This window comes from Aspergillus affinis (assembly GCF_023601865.1).
Source record: "Aspergillus affinis strain CMG 70 chromosome Unknown NODE_60_length_195438_cov_84_765746, whole genome shotgun sequence".
In the NCBI taxonomy this organism is placed as follows: Eukaryota; Fungi; Ascomycota; class Eurotiomycetes; order Eurotiales; family Aspergillaceae; genus Aspergillus; species Aspergillus affinis.
Genome location: NW_026515841.1, coordinates 49,687 through 65,274, shown reverse-complemented (window position 1 = coordinate 65,274; position 15,588 = coordinate 49,687). Strand labels below are relative to the sequence as shown.

At 49.4% G+C, this 15,588-nt stretch overlaps 6 protein-coding genes across 6 annotated transcripts; 3 read left to right on the top strand and 3 right to left on the bottom strand.

Annotated features, from left to right (window-relative positions):
• Positions 1-80: 80 nt before the first annotated feature.
• Positions 81-4,832, bottom strand: KD926_008915 (zinc knuckle domain protein; the record flags this gene model as incomplete). Its single annotated transcript, XM_053101498.1, has 6 exons — positions 81-611; positions 1,120-1,795; positions 1,995-2,064; positions 2,850-3,101; positions 3,187-3,760; positions 3,843-4,832. The coding sequence occupies 6 exons, from the start codon at positions 4,830-4,832 to the stop codon at positions 81-83; spliced, it is 3,093 nt and encodes a 1,030-aa protein (XP_052954910.1).
• A 1,088-nt stretch (positions 4,833-5,920) lies between these two features.
• Positions 5,921-6,605, top strand: KD926_008914 (ORMDL family protein; the record flags this gene model as incomplete). The annotated part of the gene is made up of 3 exons (XM_053101497.1): positions 5,921-6,053; positions 6,143-6,501; positions 6,558-6,605. 3 exons carry the CDS (start codon positions 5,921-5,923, stop codon positions 6,603-6,605), a joined length of 540 nt encoding a protein of 179 aa, XP_052954909.1.
• Positions 6,606-8,464: 1,859 nt separating this feature from the next.
• Positions 8,465-10,165, top strand: KD926_008913 (uncharacterized protein; the record flags this gene model as incomplete). The annotated part of the gene is made up of 2 exons (XM_053101496.1): positions 8,465-8,543; positions 8,625-10,165. The coding sequence occupies 2 exons, from the start codon at positions 8,465-8,467 to the stop codon at positions 10,163-10,165; spliced, it is 1,620 nt and encodes a 539-aa protein (XP_052954908.1).
• Positions 10,166-12,249: 2,084 nt separating this feature from the next.
• Positions 12,250-12,627, bottom strand: KD926_008912 (uncharacterized protein; the record flags this gene model as incomplete). Its single annotated transcript, XM_053101495.1, has 1 exon — positions 12,250-12,627. One exon carries the CDS (start codon positions 12,625-12,627, stop codon positions 12,250-12,252), a length of 378 nt encoding a protein of 125 aa, XP_052954907.1.
• Positions 12,628-13,106: 479 nt separating this feature from the next.
• KD926_008911 (uncharacterized protein) lies at positions 13,107-13,696 on the bottom strand (the record flags this gene model as incomplete). Its single annotated transcript, XM_053101494.1, has 2 exons — positions 13,107-13,399; positions 13,450-13,696. 2 exons carry the CDS (start codon positions 13,694-13,696, stop codon positions 13,107-13,109), a joined length of 540 nt encoding a protein of 179 aa, XP_052954906.1.
• Positions 13,697-14,742: 1,046 nt separating this feature from the next.
• Positions 14,743-15,373, top strand: KD926_008910 (F-box domain protein; the record flags this gene model as incomplete). The annotated part of the gene is made up of 3 exons (XM_053101493.1): positions 14,743-14,811; positions 14,869-14,992; positions 15,174-15,373. 3 exons carry the CDS (start codon positions 14,743-14,745, stop codon positions 15,371-15,373), a joined length of 393 nt encoding a protein of 130 aa, XP_052954905.1.
• Between the last annotated feature and the right edge of the window lie 215 nt (positions 15,374-15,588).

Below are 15,588 nucleotides of genomic sequence, written 5' to 3'. Positions count from 1 at the left end.
CGATCGAATGAATAATAATGCCCCTTGATAATTAACACAATATTGTTTATAATAACATATCCTTTCTTCTAACCATCCTTTCAGGAAGAAGCACCCCCGAAGTAGACACCCTGAGATGCTAGGGCTATGAGGCGCCGGTTCAGATCCTCCGAAACATTATCAAACCAGTCCGTCACAACACAGCCGATTTCATACCCGAAGACCCGCGCAAGGGAGTGATACTTTGCCCACACATAATGGTACCTTTGGATTATGAGTGCGTAGCCTTGAGCCCTCTTGGACTCGAGACCGTGCACATATTGAGCCGTAATAATAGGATCGTGGTCACTGAGTGGGTTGAAGTCGATGGGCCCATAGGCATGACGGACCCTGGAAATACCTTCCTCGTAGACAGCAAGATCTACTAGAATGGCTCCTTTAGGGGGATCGGTTCCATTGACTGGTATATTCGGTTCATTGGGGTCTTGAAGGGGAATGGCTATTATGACAACATCATCTAGACCCTTGCTCTCAATACCGAACATTGGATTTGGCTGATGGTCGATACACCAGATGCGTACGGTCTTCAAGATCAGCATCCATCGCATGACGAACTCCACGGGAAGCATTACCTGTAACTTTTTTGGTAGTTTGCTCCATGGTTCCAGTATTCGAGGGCCAGGTCTTTCTGCGTGACAAGAGGTTTACTTGCTACTCCGAGGGTGTTTGCTGGCTAGTTAATACAATGTCTATAAATGAGTCAGTCTCCTATTTATATTATACGAGTTGAAAACAAGAAAACCAACCTTGTATTTCTGCCTAAATTTTGAACAGTGAGTCCTCTGACAGATGATTTAGCTACCGATTCTGATAGATAGTATTTGAAGATGTGCAAGATACACGTTACCACAACCCGTTATGGCAAATGTCCTCCATCATGCAGAAGCGTGAGACGTATCCTAGTGACGGAGGGTTGTCCCACCTATGCAGCAACCAGAGAGAACTGCTGGGATCCGAAAGAAGAGAGCCTTGGGCAGACAATCACAAGAGGCGAATGGTCGAACTATGAGAAATTTGAGAGATCTAATTATCCCTTTCAATGGCTATGAGACATTCATGTATAGCTTGAGCCGAGTCTACCTGTCGACGCCAACATTGCATAATCATAGCTCCACAAACGACAGAGGACACATCAGGATATTGTTGGATCTCGTAGAGCTTCTCAACCTCATCACTAGAGATTTCTTCGTATGGGTAGGAGCCGGTCATTATAAAGTAAATCAATGACCCCAGACTGAATATATCATCCCCGAATACCGGTTGAACATTCCAATCGTAATCAGGGTGTCGAAACCGTGTTGCTGGAGTGGCTGATGGATCTGAACCGCACAGGGACGCGTCGCCAAAATCGGCAATCTTCACATTGAGATGTGAGTCGAGAAGGAAGTTCCTTGGTGAGAGATCGCAGTGTATAACTTCAACCCCATGAAGAGCAGTTAACGCCTCAGCAGCCTGCCTACTCCATCGGAGTCGAAGTTGCAGAATTATGCTCTGGTCGTTTTGTAGAACATATTCTTTGAGATTTCCATTCTCTAGATATTCCATCTCGAGGCAGCATGTTTTTAGGTCCCAGTGGATTAACTTGGGCACACGAGGATGCTCCCCAATCATTGTGTAAATCTGGGCCTCAAGGCGCATGTTTCGGCGGTGGTCATCCTCCTCGGCTCGACAGTACGGACTTGGAATCAGTGTCTTCATAACAGTGCCAGATGGCAATCGTTCGAGGATGGCAGTTCCCCCCAGGCCAACATTTTGCCTTTGGTGACATATATTACTTCGCCATGGCGAGGCTGGGGGACTTCAGCGTGGCCATTCTCTCTCCCGGAAACGCATATATATGTAACCTGATCCGAGTATGGCTTGGAGGTATGACTTTTATTCACCGCAGACGGCATGACTGTATTCTTCGAATACATGGCGAGACACAAGCTGGGACTGAGTTAAGCCAGACTTACATTTTCTGGTTCTGCTCCAAGGCCACCCAGATGTTCGATATCTTCCTTCTGCGGTCCCGGACGGATGGGACTTTTATGAAGATGAAGTAGCGTGAGAAAGCCGTTGAAAGTAGAGGACAGGAGGAAGAGGAATGTAGACCATATTGGCTGAAGAAGAGCGCGCAAGCAAACATAGCCGAAACCGACAGTCTTGTTAAATACGAAGCTGAGACAGAATGGTTGAATGATGGTCATGAGAGTACTAATTATCCTGTCTGGCTTCGAGGCTTCGTTGTTCTTACATAGGACCAAGAGCGATGGAATAGCAATCGAGGCGCGTTCCACAGGGGTGTGGATGAGGTAGTGACGGGCCGTTAGCCCTGATTGGCTACCCTTAACACCAGGATGTACCTATGTATTCTATAAACACTTTATGTCAAGATTGTATCCAGGGATGATCGACAATAATGAAAAGAATCCGGAGTAATACGGCCATTTTTCCTAATAATTAAGATATTACATCTTACTTAGGTAACTAGTACCGCCTTTTACTTCATATATCTAGCTCAGATGCCTGGCGTGGTTCATGAACAGCCACCGAGATTTTGACAATAGAATGATGAAATCAAAAATCTAGAAAGCAAACTCCGGATCTCTAGATAGTTTTCTGTGTATCGTGTACAATCCCCACTTCCCATCATGACGATCATAATCATGAGAAAAGAATAAACGCATATTCATACACAAGCCGGGGGGGGGGGGGGAAATCAGGGTATATCGTCTTGAACTCGAATCAACCAACCAGCCAACATATGTAGGGTAAAAAAAGAAGCGGGAGGGAAACCGCCCAAAAGGTCCAAATATTCAATCACATACGCCTTTCATTATTCGTCCAGATGAGGAGTAGCCACTTATTCTTTGTTTCACATTCGGTATCTATCCCAGGCTTTTTTGCCGGCGCTGGGTAAAGGTCGGTAGGCGTCACCGCCGCCACCACCTCGTTTGGGTCCAGGACCTCCGCCACGATAACTTCCGCGACCTCCTCGGTCTCCGCCGCCTCTACCGGGGCGTGGGGGTAGAGGATGTCTTGGTCGACCGGGAGGAGATCGAGGACCACCGGGATGGTAGCTATCTCTGCCTCGGCCGCGGCCCGGACGAGGGGGAGATCGCGAGCGGTAGCCACCGTGATACGAGGGTTCGGGGGCCCTCGGACCAGCCGGGGCGAAGTTCTTGTTCCTTCCGATGCCGCCTCCGATGCGGATATTGCCGCGCGGTGCGCCGCGACCGATGGGCTGCCGTGGCCGAGACATCATGTCGTCGCTATCGGGAGAGGGCGAGCGCTGGTCGGCACGGCCTCTGATCTTCAGGCCGCCCCGCTGGCTGCCTCTGGACGAAGGGCCCTTTCCTCGGCCGCTCACCACCGAGTTAGTGTTGGTCACCATGTTTGGATCAACCGCCTTAAGGGTCCACGATGATGACATCAAGGGTTTGGGGAGGGACGGGCAGTCTCCGATCAAATGGCGGTTACTAGTGCAATGCGAGCACGAAAGGGAGACCAGCACCGGTCCGGACGGTGTGTCTCGTCGGGGGATCTTCCACAAGGCGTCACATTGAAGCTCCAAGTGTTCTGTCGACCCACACAGATCGCAAGGAGTCTCGGCAGCGGAACCTTTCAGCTGCGATGAGCATTGCGCTTCATCGTGGCCCCGGTCCCGACACCGTTGGCATCTTCTCCACCGCGGACAGAAACTGCTTTGGTGCTGGTTCCAAGTACCACAATGTACACACTGTAGTCGTTAACATGATTTATGACCAGACGTAGAGAAACTGTCTTCACAGGAAGAACAGTCGACCAGATTTCAAGCTTACCTCCTTGGATGGGCACACCTCGGGCAAATGGCCCTCCTGTAAGCACTCTGTACATGCAATAGGCAATTGAAGACTGATGTCATTAATGTCCCGATCATAGAACAAACATCTCGCCTGGCTTTCCATGTCGTCCCGCTCTAAGTCAGCCAGGGTTGAAGGGGTCATGGGATATTTTTGGGAGAAAAGGCGGAAGGCCTCCTCCTTGGAAGGATTGTTCGTGACGCCGTTCTGAGCGAAGGCGTCGCCATTGACTCGAGGCTCAGGATCATTTGGTCGTTGACCAGAGATGCTCTGGTCCTGGTCCCGGGATCCAATATTCAGCAAAATAGAGTCATCAGCCTCAGAATCCATCGAGTCCGACTCGTCCGAATCGCCCGACAGATGCATTTGGCTAGACTCCGCCGTGTGGTCTTCCTCCAACTCTCCCTCCTCCGAGACGTGGGGGTCCTCTTTCTTGCCGTTCTCATTGCGCGAATTGGAACCGTCTCCCCCACCAGACGAGGCCGAGTCACTGCGACTGCGCCAGAATTTATCGTTCACCGCATCGAACTGCGAGGGATTCTTCTCGTCGCCATTTGTCTGATTTCGAGACCTGAGCGACGTTCGGATGCCACTCTTGCTGCCCTTGTTCCAGCCTCCAGCTGGTGGTTGTGTAGGTTTGTGCTCTTCCGCAGATTCAGAGCTCGAACTCTCGTCCTCGCCCTCCGACGAAGAGGCCGAACCGCTGCCGGAGTCGCTTTCGGAATCCGAACCTGAAGACGAGGTGCTATCGGGGTCCACCAGCAGGGAGTTTTCACTAAACGATGCGCCTCGGGGGACGAAATCCTGGACCTCGCGTGTGTCGGACTTGCCGTTTCTTCGTTGCCGTTTGGCGTTGGGTTTATCTAGAGAGCTGCGGCGCGAAGAATCCTTGGATGTGCCGCGGCGGGTTCGCTGGGCGCCCACCGAGGCGGTCCTGGAATCATGTTCACCGTCGGAGGAGTTGGGCATTATGCGGTATGCCACATGAAAGACGGAAGGGGGCGGGGGAGGAGAGGAAAAGAGGAATACTCCGTACAGCGTCCAGTAGTTGTGGTCGGAAATATTAAGGAAGAGCCACTGCAAGAATTGACGGGAATCGCCGTCACGCTAAGGAAAATTTACGGCCGACAGGACGAGCCAAAGACGCAGGGCTGGGGAAGGGAAGAATCGCCATTGTTCGATGCGATCACTCAGAGGCACAGGGAGATAGATGCATGAGACGAAGGGCGATGAAGGAGTCCAAGGTGGATGTGATTGTCGCATCGCTCCTGTAACCTTCCTACAGGTTCCAGTATGGCAGTGTCTGGCCTCTTCTGGACCGTCTCGTCGGTGTGATATCGGGCTATTATTAGCATCGCATCTTTAGTTAGGAATTCCACTGGGATCTAATTTATCTAATTCTCCCTTAGACTCCTAGTAGGCTGCTGGATTTCTTCTAGAAGCTCTTTCTTCTTTCTTTTCCCCCCTTCTTTTTTCTCCAATTTATCCTCGTTATTCTTCTTCAGAGGGAGACTTTCACTATCACTTTCCTTTTTCTGTTCTTCGTCCATTGTCTTATAATCCCCACATCCCTTTCAAGGAGAGAAGGGTAAAGAGAGAAAAAAAAAATATCAAGTTAAATTTCAAAGAGATTTCTACATTTTTTCCAATTGTAGAAAATATTCTCCTTTTTTTTTTCTACAATTTTTTTTGCCCCTCGAGCCTGGACGGCTGTCCCGTGACCGACGCCGATCATCGAGCGCGATCTGACTTTCGCTTTCACCTTCGCTTCCTCTCGTTTTCGCCTTCGCCTGACGGTCGGAATTGATCCCATCTCGCTTTCTCCGCCGTCGTCCTGAGACCTGCTGCGGCCTGCCCTCTGCATTTCCTCACGCTCTCTTGTCTTCCTCCCCCTTTAATTTTCCGCTCCCTCTCTCCTCTCCACTCGGATCTCTCTTCCTTTTTCCCCCGAGTTTCCGATCAACACCGCCAAAGTGTCTTCCCTCTTGATTCCCCGTGCTATCTCCTTCCCCCCGGAGGCCGACAATCGGCCGCACCGGTTGACTCCGGACCCCAACATGTCCCAAAACAAGGCTGGTCGGAGGAGAAGGTCAAGCAGTATCATCTACCAGGAGCCTGCGGAGTCGATCGAACACACCAGTGATCAGGCGGCCTTGCCCAATCTGAATGCGAACTGGGTGAATGCCAAGGGTGAGTACGGACAAATTCCCCCCGGATGACTCCGTTCGTCTGGGGAGAGTGTGTGTGCGTAATCCGCTGACTCGAATGCTTCGACATAGGTGCCTGGACAATCCACTTCGTTCTCATCATTGCCCTCAAGATCTTCTACGACATCATCCCCGGAGTCTCGCAGGAAACCTCATGGACCCTGACCAACATCAGTTACATGTTCGGCTCCTTCCTCATGTTCCACTGGGTGCGGGGCATCCCTTTCGAATTCAACGCGGGTGCCTACGATAATCTGAACATGTGGGAGCAAATCGACAACGGAGACCAATATACCCCGACGAAGAAATTCCTCCTCTGCGTGCCCATCTGCCTCTTCCTCCTCAGCACACATTATACCCACTACGACTTGACGTACTTTACCATCAACTTCCTCGCCACGTTGGCCGTGGTCATCCCGAAACTTCCGTTTGTATGTCACTCCGCCCCTCTAGGTTTATTGTCAACTTGTGCTAATATTGGATACAGTCGCACCGACTGCGAATAGGGCTTTTCTCCGGCGAACCCGAGGAATAGCGGACTTGTTATCTTTGTCGTTTCTTTTTAATAATTCTCTTGCTTTTTATTTCGCTGATCTTTAATCCGCCTCTCTCTATCTTCCTTTTCTTGATAATATTCTCCACTTGGCGTCCATTACTGTTCTCTCCCCATTTTCTCTCTCTCTCCCTCTTCTGCTCTTTTTCTGCTACGCAATCCTGGGGATATGTCCGGTCTCCCGTTGGGAATTGATCATCCTGTCGAGTTTTTGTTTTTGCTCCTTGGCGGGGTTAAGGGGGGGGCGATGATGTAAGGGTGCGAACATGAAACTCTCGAAATACAGAGTACAGCTGAATGGGATGAGCAAGAAAACAAAACAACACACAAAAAAAAAGCGTTCGGCAGATAAAATAGAAGAATTAGGGGGTTGGGGGGAGACAGGATGGAAGAAAGCAATAGAAGAAGGTGACGAGGGCAGATCTACTCAGTGTTGCTGTGACCCTCGTCTTCCACGTGTCTAACTCTAGATATCCAGGTTATCATTTCCATTCTCGTCTCCTCCTTGCCTGTGTTTGCTTGCCTTCTTTTCCGACCATTTTTCGGTCCTGTAGAGCGCCTCTATCACGGCGAAGTAGTTGTATGTATGCAAGTTGAAGAAGTCACCTATACGTCGAGTTTATTGATTACATAGCTATGATAATGCTAATTAATACCTATGTTAATGCTATGCATGCAGTCCCCGCGATCAAAGCGCCCTTTGACGTCCAGGAACCCGGGGTTTTAGCTCCTGTTTGCTGCGTGGGGGCTGAGTTTAATGCATTAGGGTCATTGGTTGCATGTTCCAGATGGCTGCGGAGTGTGATTTAGTTAAGGCTGTCAGGGTCCTTATTATGCTAGAGAAATGCCTTTTGCCTATTTATTCGGCGTCCGTGTGTCCGTTCATTCATGTGAACGAGACCGGTTGGTTTGACTAGTCTCCGAGAGAATATTCGGTGGAGGGTTAGTTAGTGTGATACTTTATGAGTAGATTCTGTCTGACCTGAAGAGAGCGATTTGTATCTTTTTTTTTTTTTTTTTTTTTAATATGCGGTTTGTCGTTGATATGCTTCTACTGATATTTGTAGGTGCATACTGTTGTTGTTGCGGCGGGTCTCGTTGGTAAGTGTGGAAATGTTTTATGTAGCTTATTATTATTATTATTATTTCCTTTTTTAAAAAATGTTTGCTCGGCTGATAGCTTTCTGCTGGTATTTTACCCTATAGTAGCAGGTCTTTGTTGAGAACGATGGTAGTAGAGTTGATATTTATACCTGAATCCCAGTTCGGATAAATGAATACATTGTTACCACGGAGCGGGGTGGAAGAGGAACCACAACCTCCCAAAAGGATAAAACACAACAAAGAAACACCATAAAAAAGGACGCATTAGTTGTTGATCCATTATGAACATAGAGGAGATAAAAAATAGCCCACCTTTTCGACAGGCAAAAAGTTAAATCAAGTTCTCAACGCCAATTGGCGCCGCTGGGAATCGAACCCAGATCGGGACGGGACAGCGGGATAAACCACAACGTCGCATGATAACCATTACACTACGGCACCTTGATTTGATGAATTGGCCGCTATTTTAGTGATTGTTATTCCTGCCCACTCCAGATGTTATTATCTCCTCGACAAAGAATGACACACTTCTTTCGGAATTGTTGTCCTTGTCCCACTCTGCCCAATTTCTACCAATTTCTCTGATTTTCCCAGACAAATGCCGTCCGTGTTCTCTGCACTTCTGATGAACCCGGCCGTGCGACGACTATCGATAAGCGTCCCGGCCCGCGTTTATCAATCTATCACATAACGAACTACCGCCGTCTTCAACACCACCACCTTCTTGCCAGTCAATTATGTCAGAAGACGAGGAGGCGCCTTTGCTCTCCTATCGTCCTGCCAAGCCCATTTCATTCGAGCTCATCCAACACTCCGGTATTTATCTGGAAGAGAAACTCTGTGCGCTCCCCCCTCCTCTGTCAACACTACCATCGCGCTAACTTTCTCCGCATCCAGACACCCAAGCTCTCGACCTCCTCCTAAACATCCTCACCACGGCCACCGAGGCCCCAACCCCCGTTTTCGCTCCCCCACCGCAGCATCTCGCCGTGGCCGCGACCCTCCTCGTGCACCCGTCCACCACGACGCGCGCCAAAACCGCCGAAGAAACGGAAGCGCCGAATGCCTCGCTCCGACTCCTCCGCCTCACGAATACCCTTGCGGGGCCGATCTCCGCGAACTTCGAACGCGCCTTCTCCTTCACACACTTCGAGTCGTCCCGGCGAGGGAGACGACGACACGAACATGGCTCGGATGACGAGATGAAGCCCCTGAACCTCGACCTGGGTCAGTCGGCGTCGGTGTGGTCTCGCGCCGAAGACTTCTGGCACGCCGTCGGGTGGGCGTTCAATTGCTCCGTACTGCATCCGGAGCGGTGGAAGAGATGGTCTACCTGGTTGGAATTCATGTGTGAGGTCTTGGAAGATGACTGGGAGGAACGAAAGCGTCTGCACTCCGCGTCCACAAAGCAGAAGGAAGACGGGGAGACATCCAAGGGTGGACCCAAGATCCTCCAGGATAGCTTGATCGTCCGATACATCGATGAAGGGAGTTCTAGGTACGGCAAGATTCGACGCATCATGCGGGCCATCTTCGCGGACGGAAGTACCAGCTCCGTCAATGAATTCCGCGAGGTCTTCCACAGGGAGCTGAAGCAGCCGAAACGCGAGACCGAGAACATCAAAAAGCGAGAGGTGGAAGTCAACATCGACGAGGAGGAGTATGGGGACTATCAGACCGACGACGGCGGATCCTCCCAGAACGAAACCGACCCGACGACCACCAGCAAACGGCCTACGCGACAGACAAAACGTCCTCGTCGCGGCACTCGATCTAAACCAGACCCCTCTGCCAACGAGGACGCCCAGACCGCGGCTCATTTACACGGCGGCGTGGACCATCTCGGGGGTCTGCCATCGCTCGCTCTCCGGCAACGACTGCTTCACCTGCTCTCCACCGTCTCGCAGCATCTACCCGCCTCGTTCATCAACCTCGAAGAACTGTACCACCTATTCGTCGAGAATATTCGACATCTCCCCCTTCCGACTTTCCAGGCCCTCATCAGCCCTTCCGTGCTGCCTTACTTCACTCCCGCCGCAACAACCACCCTCTGCGAATGTCTGCTGTTCCGGATGCGCGAGAGCGGCGCCGCCATCACAGACGAGGAGTATCTCAGCCAGGCCAAATTGGAGCAGTGCTTCCTCCCTTACGCGGCCAGCACAGCCAGTATCGTCGACAATGCCAAAGTGTCCGTTGCGCTTGAGTCCCTGTTGGTCCTCCTCGCCGATAACAGCCTACTCAAAGTCACCCCGGAGCTGCAAAACGCCGTGGAAGAGGGGATCAATGCGCGCGCTAAGAAAACGCAGGTAGAGACTCGGCGGAGTCAGAATAGTCGGAAACTCGAGAGTATCGAGTGGTCCTGGTTGATTGAAAGTGGGGAGAGGTTAAGATTCTTGGTGTATGAGATTTTGCCGTTGGCGAGTGCGAGTGCGGGTTGAATGTGAGGGATTTGATGTTTGTGTTGATTTAGATCTTCGTTAGATCATTTCTTTAATAGATACCCAGTTTTACTTTACGCGGACCATCACTCATCAGAATAACTTCCCATTCATAGTCTTTCGAGCAAACTACCTAGAGTAAACGACACCAATTAAGCCTTATTTTCCGGGAAACCCTACCTTCGAAATGGAGGATCAGAGATCCCCTTAAACACGCGACCCGGACGCAGGCTATATAGTTCGGACACTGATGGGAGAGCGCAAGTGGACGGCCGTCGGGACCGCTCTTTGGCCAGGGTATCCCACCACCGCGATCAATGATCGACCAACTGCTAGAGAGGCACAGAAGACCAAGGGAACGAGGAGAAAAGCAGAAGTTGAAAAATTAAACAATGAGCAGTGATATGAGTCAAGTGAGTTCGAGGGGAGTGGACAAACTCTCAGCTCCTGGATGACTACATCATGATATAGTAGATCGCTGCCGCCTAGTCACCAAATCACTTCCGCAACTTCGCTTTTTCTCTTTTTGATCTCTATTCAACCACTTCAATAGACGATGTTGATGATGATAATCAAAAGACCTGTAAGCAGCAACCTGAATACATGGGCCCTATCTCTTCCTCCTTCTGGTGTTAAATCGAGATCTAGTCGAGAACGGCGAAGTCGCGGAGAGAGCCGATTTTTGTGGAATCCGGGTAGTCTTCTTTGAAACGAAATCACTTCAAAATGTCCTTGTGGATGAGGAGTTCTGCGTGAAGCTGGACGGCGTTGAATTGTGTGATTGTGTCTATGTCGAACCTTCCCTCTCGTGGATACCGCGGGAAGTTGATGTGCGCAAATGCCTTTAGGTTTTTGCAGCCTCCAAAGGTCATCATCACTCACTAGCTTCATGATGACTTTGATATGGTGAGCGTATAGGATATACTGTAACCATATACACTGGCGTGTTCTCCTTCCTCAGCTCACAATCGTCCATTTAACTTAGCGAAATCACCACCTACCCCAACCTCATTTGTATGGCCGATGCGACCTCAAAGGGGATCCCCTGGAAATGAGGATTTTGACCGTTTTCATGAACAAGAGTAGAAGCGTAACGAAGATGCTGTAGCTCTACAATACTATCCTAGAATATAAGCTTCTAAGAGGGGTCAGGATTTGTAGACAGAGTCTAGATGATGATCTTATATGGGTCTTTGATTGTCTGATAGGCATATTTAAATTTACATTGAAGCCTAGAAAAAATTAATACCCCATGTACATTGGGTCAGATGCTCATGACTTTGCTCGGTGTTCATGTCGTGTCGTAAATTGGCATCCTTGGGTATAGCAACCAGATATTGCCTCTTCAGAATGATACCAGGAAGCCCGACAATATTAAACCCTCGCATATTGATATGCCAAAGTGACAGATCTAGAACTGAATCTACTACCCCAGATTTTGAACACGGAATGGTATATACAAAAGGGTGCATCATCCCCTCGGACATCTTTGGAAGCATATACCTATAGGTATGTTTGCAGATAAATTTCCGACCATGGGGCTAAACGAGAAGGTCATATCTTTTCCATGGAGGGTTCTCGAGATCCCCTGATCTCACTATATCGATAAATTCGGCGAGATCTGTGGACGAGCTGATTATACCATTTGCCCAATCCAGATCTCGTTCGAGACCGAACCTGTCCAAGCTCCGTACAAACGGGGACGGCCTCAGCCTCTGAGGTAAAATGCAAGAAGCCGCGTCTTGAGACACTTACAACGACTCCATTAGAGCGGTATCGTTCATTGAGGAGTTCTTTCTTATCAAGTCGTCTTTGATTGTGTCAGTGCAAGGCCGAGCATGCTGAAAATTCAGGGAATGTCTCTGATTTCATGTGCGCCATTGCGTTTTTAGATTGGTGTCATCTATTGCCAGGCATTAGTATCATATCCAGGTATTTAGAAGTAGCTTCGTACCGACATATTCGATTGAGCAACCACACCTTGGTAGGTTCTGCCATGACAAACACAACCGCAGATAGGCTTGTTCGCGCATAGTAGCGAAATCTCGCTAGTTGTACTGTCGCAACAAGCCGGGTCTAGTCGTTCACTGACGGAAAACTTCGACGCAAAGTTGGTCTGAGTTCAGATCGATGTACTCCCGGAAGAGGAGCACATCTAGAGGCCCCAACGAGCCACCGCCGATGCCGGGCTGCTCTCCAGCAGCAATTCCGATCCCATCTGGGGTTATATTTTGCAACACGCGGAACGGCCGTCCATGCACATTGAAGCCCATTCCCACCACTCGAGCGTCCCGAACGGTATACCCATCGGGACTGTAAGTCCCAATAGGAGTGTATCTAAAGAAACAAATCACATCCTGATCCAAAAGCTGCCGAACTGGGTCTTCGTGCCGGCGTTGAGGGGGCCCCGGGGGCGGGTCGATTAGAGGTCTTCCTTCAGGTGGAGGCTGTTCCCCTGGCATTTTTCCGTGGAGTTCCTCTCATAAACGGTGCACTACTTCGTGCTTGAGCAAATTATCCATTGGATTGCAGGACGACGGTAAATTTCCATCGTAGGAGATTATTTCTTTCCTTGTCAGCCGCGAAAAAATGTTTGGGAGGTGTAATCAAATCATGGTGAAGGTCTGTAAGTCCTGCTAGAAAAACACCAAATGCAGTTCAAGCGAAGGACGCACAGAATATTCCACGCCTAGTCTGGTATTGGGTAAAGCCCCTGTTCCGTCCATACCGCTCCCAGATCTTCGAGATCTTCATCGGATAGGACAATCGGGGACTCAGTGGCGGTCTCGAGCAAAAGGACGTCATCGACCGACAATACTACGGGATTTTCTTGATCAGATCCGCATTTGAAAAATATTCAAAATGGCTGGAAAAAGATATCTCTTTCTAGAGCACCAGATGAGCTTCTTCCATTAGTCTAAGAACCAAATATCCTCGCAAACTAGCTGATCGAGGAATGAGCGAGGTAGTGGGTTTGTAGAATACAAGTTTCAGTGGTGGGATTTCGAAGGGAGGTCCAGTAACGGTACCGCTCAGCCATCTCCTTCGTGATCCGCAGCCTTTTCGGGTCGGCTCTGAGAAAAAAACTGATATCGTCGTCCAAAGTGGGAACGTTGCAGGAACGTAGTATCTCAGCGGCCTTTTCCCCGTTGTCGGTTTCGGTCCCCTTAGTCAAGTCGTCGATCATACCCTCATCGATTTCTTGGTAATCTAATCCGGCGGGAACACTTGCAGCTGCTTTCTCGATAGCATCAAGAACGTCGTTTTGTTCTGCGATTTCTCACCGAGTTCATCGTCGTTTGGTTCCTGCGATCTTTCACCGAGTTTCGGGCCAGTTCCCGACTGGTCGATCACTTTCTGGCCTCGCAAGAATTGTCTTTCCATTACGGTTGCAATCTCGTTAATACGATCCATCGCGTATTTGTCGACAAGTTTCGCAATATCGATTTCTAGATCGATCATATCTCCAACCGTAACGCCTGAATGTGATCCGGTGTCTGGGAGATCCGAGGCCGACGCGTGAGGATTCATCTCTTCGATGAGGCTCAGGGCCAGTAATTTTAGGAGGCTCTTTATCAGTGGCAGTGGCTGCAGCTTCCTGATCGATGGGAACTTACACAGGACGTTGTTCGCCAGGCCGGAGGAAGCCTCTCGGAGGGTAAATGGCAATACCGTGACAGACTAAAGTTGCTTGCCCGAATGTCAAAAAAGCCCGATCCGGGGACAGCGAAGTCTCCGTCACCGGAAAGTTGGGCTTTGTAGGTAGCCCTGCTGTCACCGCAGTGAAACCTATCTTTCGAAGTTCGCACAATCCGATCCAGAGTTTCGCGTTATAGGGAGCGCCTCCCGAAGGTGGGTTATTTATCAACCAAGGGTAGATCTTGGCTAACTTGTTGCGCCAGCATTACTGGAACATCAAGAGGCATTTTTAGGGGAACCACGCCCTGCGTTGTGCCTCGAAAGCGCCATAGCAACATCAATGAACCTCATTGAAAATAGATAGACATGGCTTCTGCTGATATACTAATTCATCCTTGCCTTGAAGATAAAAAAAACAGGACGATCGAAATGGCCTTGAAGACGGATATTGCATTGGTTTGAAGATAGGAAGGAAATTTAGGATAGGATGGGATGAGAAGGAGGGAGCCCAGTCAATGATGAGTTTAATTACAGGAAAGACAGGGAACGTAGATATATGGCGAATTTACTACTTATTCATTTTGTCGATTTTGAAGCTGTAGTTGGTGAATTGTAGGTGCAGTTAATGTAGCCAATTTGGTAAGTAATGGCTTAGGGCTATTTACTTCACAGCCAGTTGGGTAATTCCCTATACTGGGAAGACTAGTTAATGATATTATCTCTCGGCCTTACGTTTCTTACGTTGTAAGAATTTCTTATTGACCTTCTGCTTCCTACTCCCTGGCCGTGGACGTCTTTCTAATGGCAGTCTCTCATTCCACGGGGCTCTTTTCGGCGCAAGAAGTGCAAGAAAGCAACAACATAAAGTTGTTGAATATGCAAGTCTGCGGATTTCGGAATGAACATCTAGCAAACAACATCGGCATACAGATAGATACATGTTACTCACTCGGCTCTCGATTAAATTCGCCCAACTCTCGCCTGCCGAACTGGATATTGTCTACATCGTAAGTGTCTACCTATCCAGGACAGGCATATTACTGACTAACTATATACAAATTTAGGAGGAGGCCATAGCGTCTCCCGAAAATAGAAACGAGGAAGCAAGACTCTCAATTAACAAAGGACAAGAAAAGATCTACCTCCTGAGATCTGGGATAGGCGAGTTATTTCTTCGCCCGGAGCGGCGTAAGCCCAGGTGCCACCGCCTTTCTCGTCATATGGATAAATCTGTAGGATCTATATTCCCTCTATCAAGGACTCCTAGCTGGCTCCGACTCCGAGAAGCGATCTGCGTTTTTGTCGATCAAGGAATATCTAGGGCTAGCTACCGTCTGCTGCTTGGTTTCATGACAGTGGTACTCGGCAGCGATCGCGCCGCTTTACGGAAAGCCTCATGTCGGCACTGGAATTGCGTTTGGGAATCTCACAGACACCATCAGCCCGCCGATGGGAGCGCACAAGGGCAAATTGAACCTAGGTAGTCTGATGCACTGGCTGGGAATGAGCGGACTTCTCGCGAAGACTGGAATCAACCGCCAGCTAAATGACGACCTCCCAAAGCGATAGGTTGAAAGAGATGATTGAAAACCGTCAAAGACCCGCAAATATTACCATTAGAGGGATAAATTCGACAGAAGCATCATGCACTTATTTTCCATCCATGGTGCGGCCGGCAGTTTTTCTTTTTGTGGACCTGTTGTTGTCCTAGAAGTATCGGCTTGCACCGGCATGGTCAACTATTTGATCATGCATATTCAAAGACCAGCAGGTTATCTATAAGA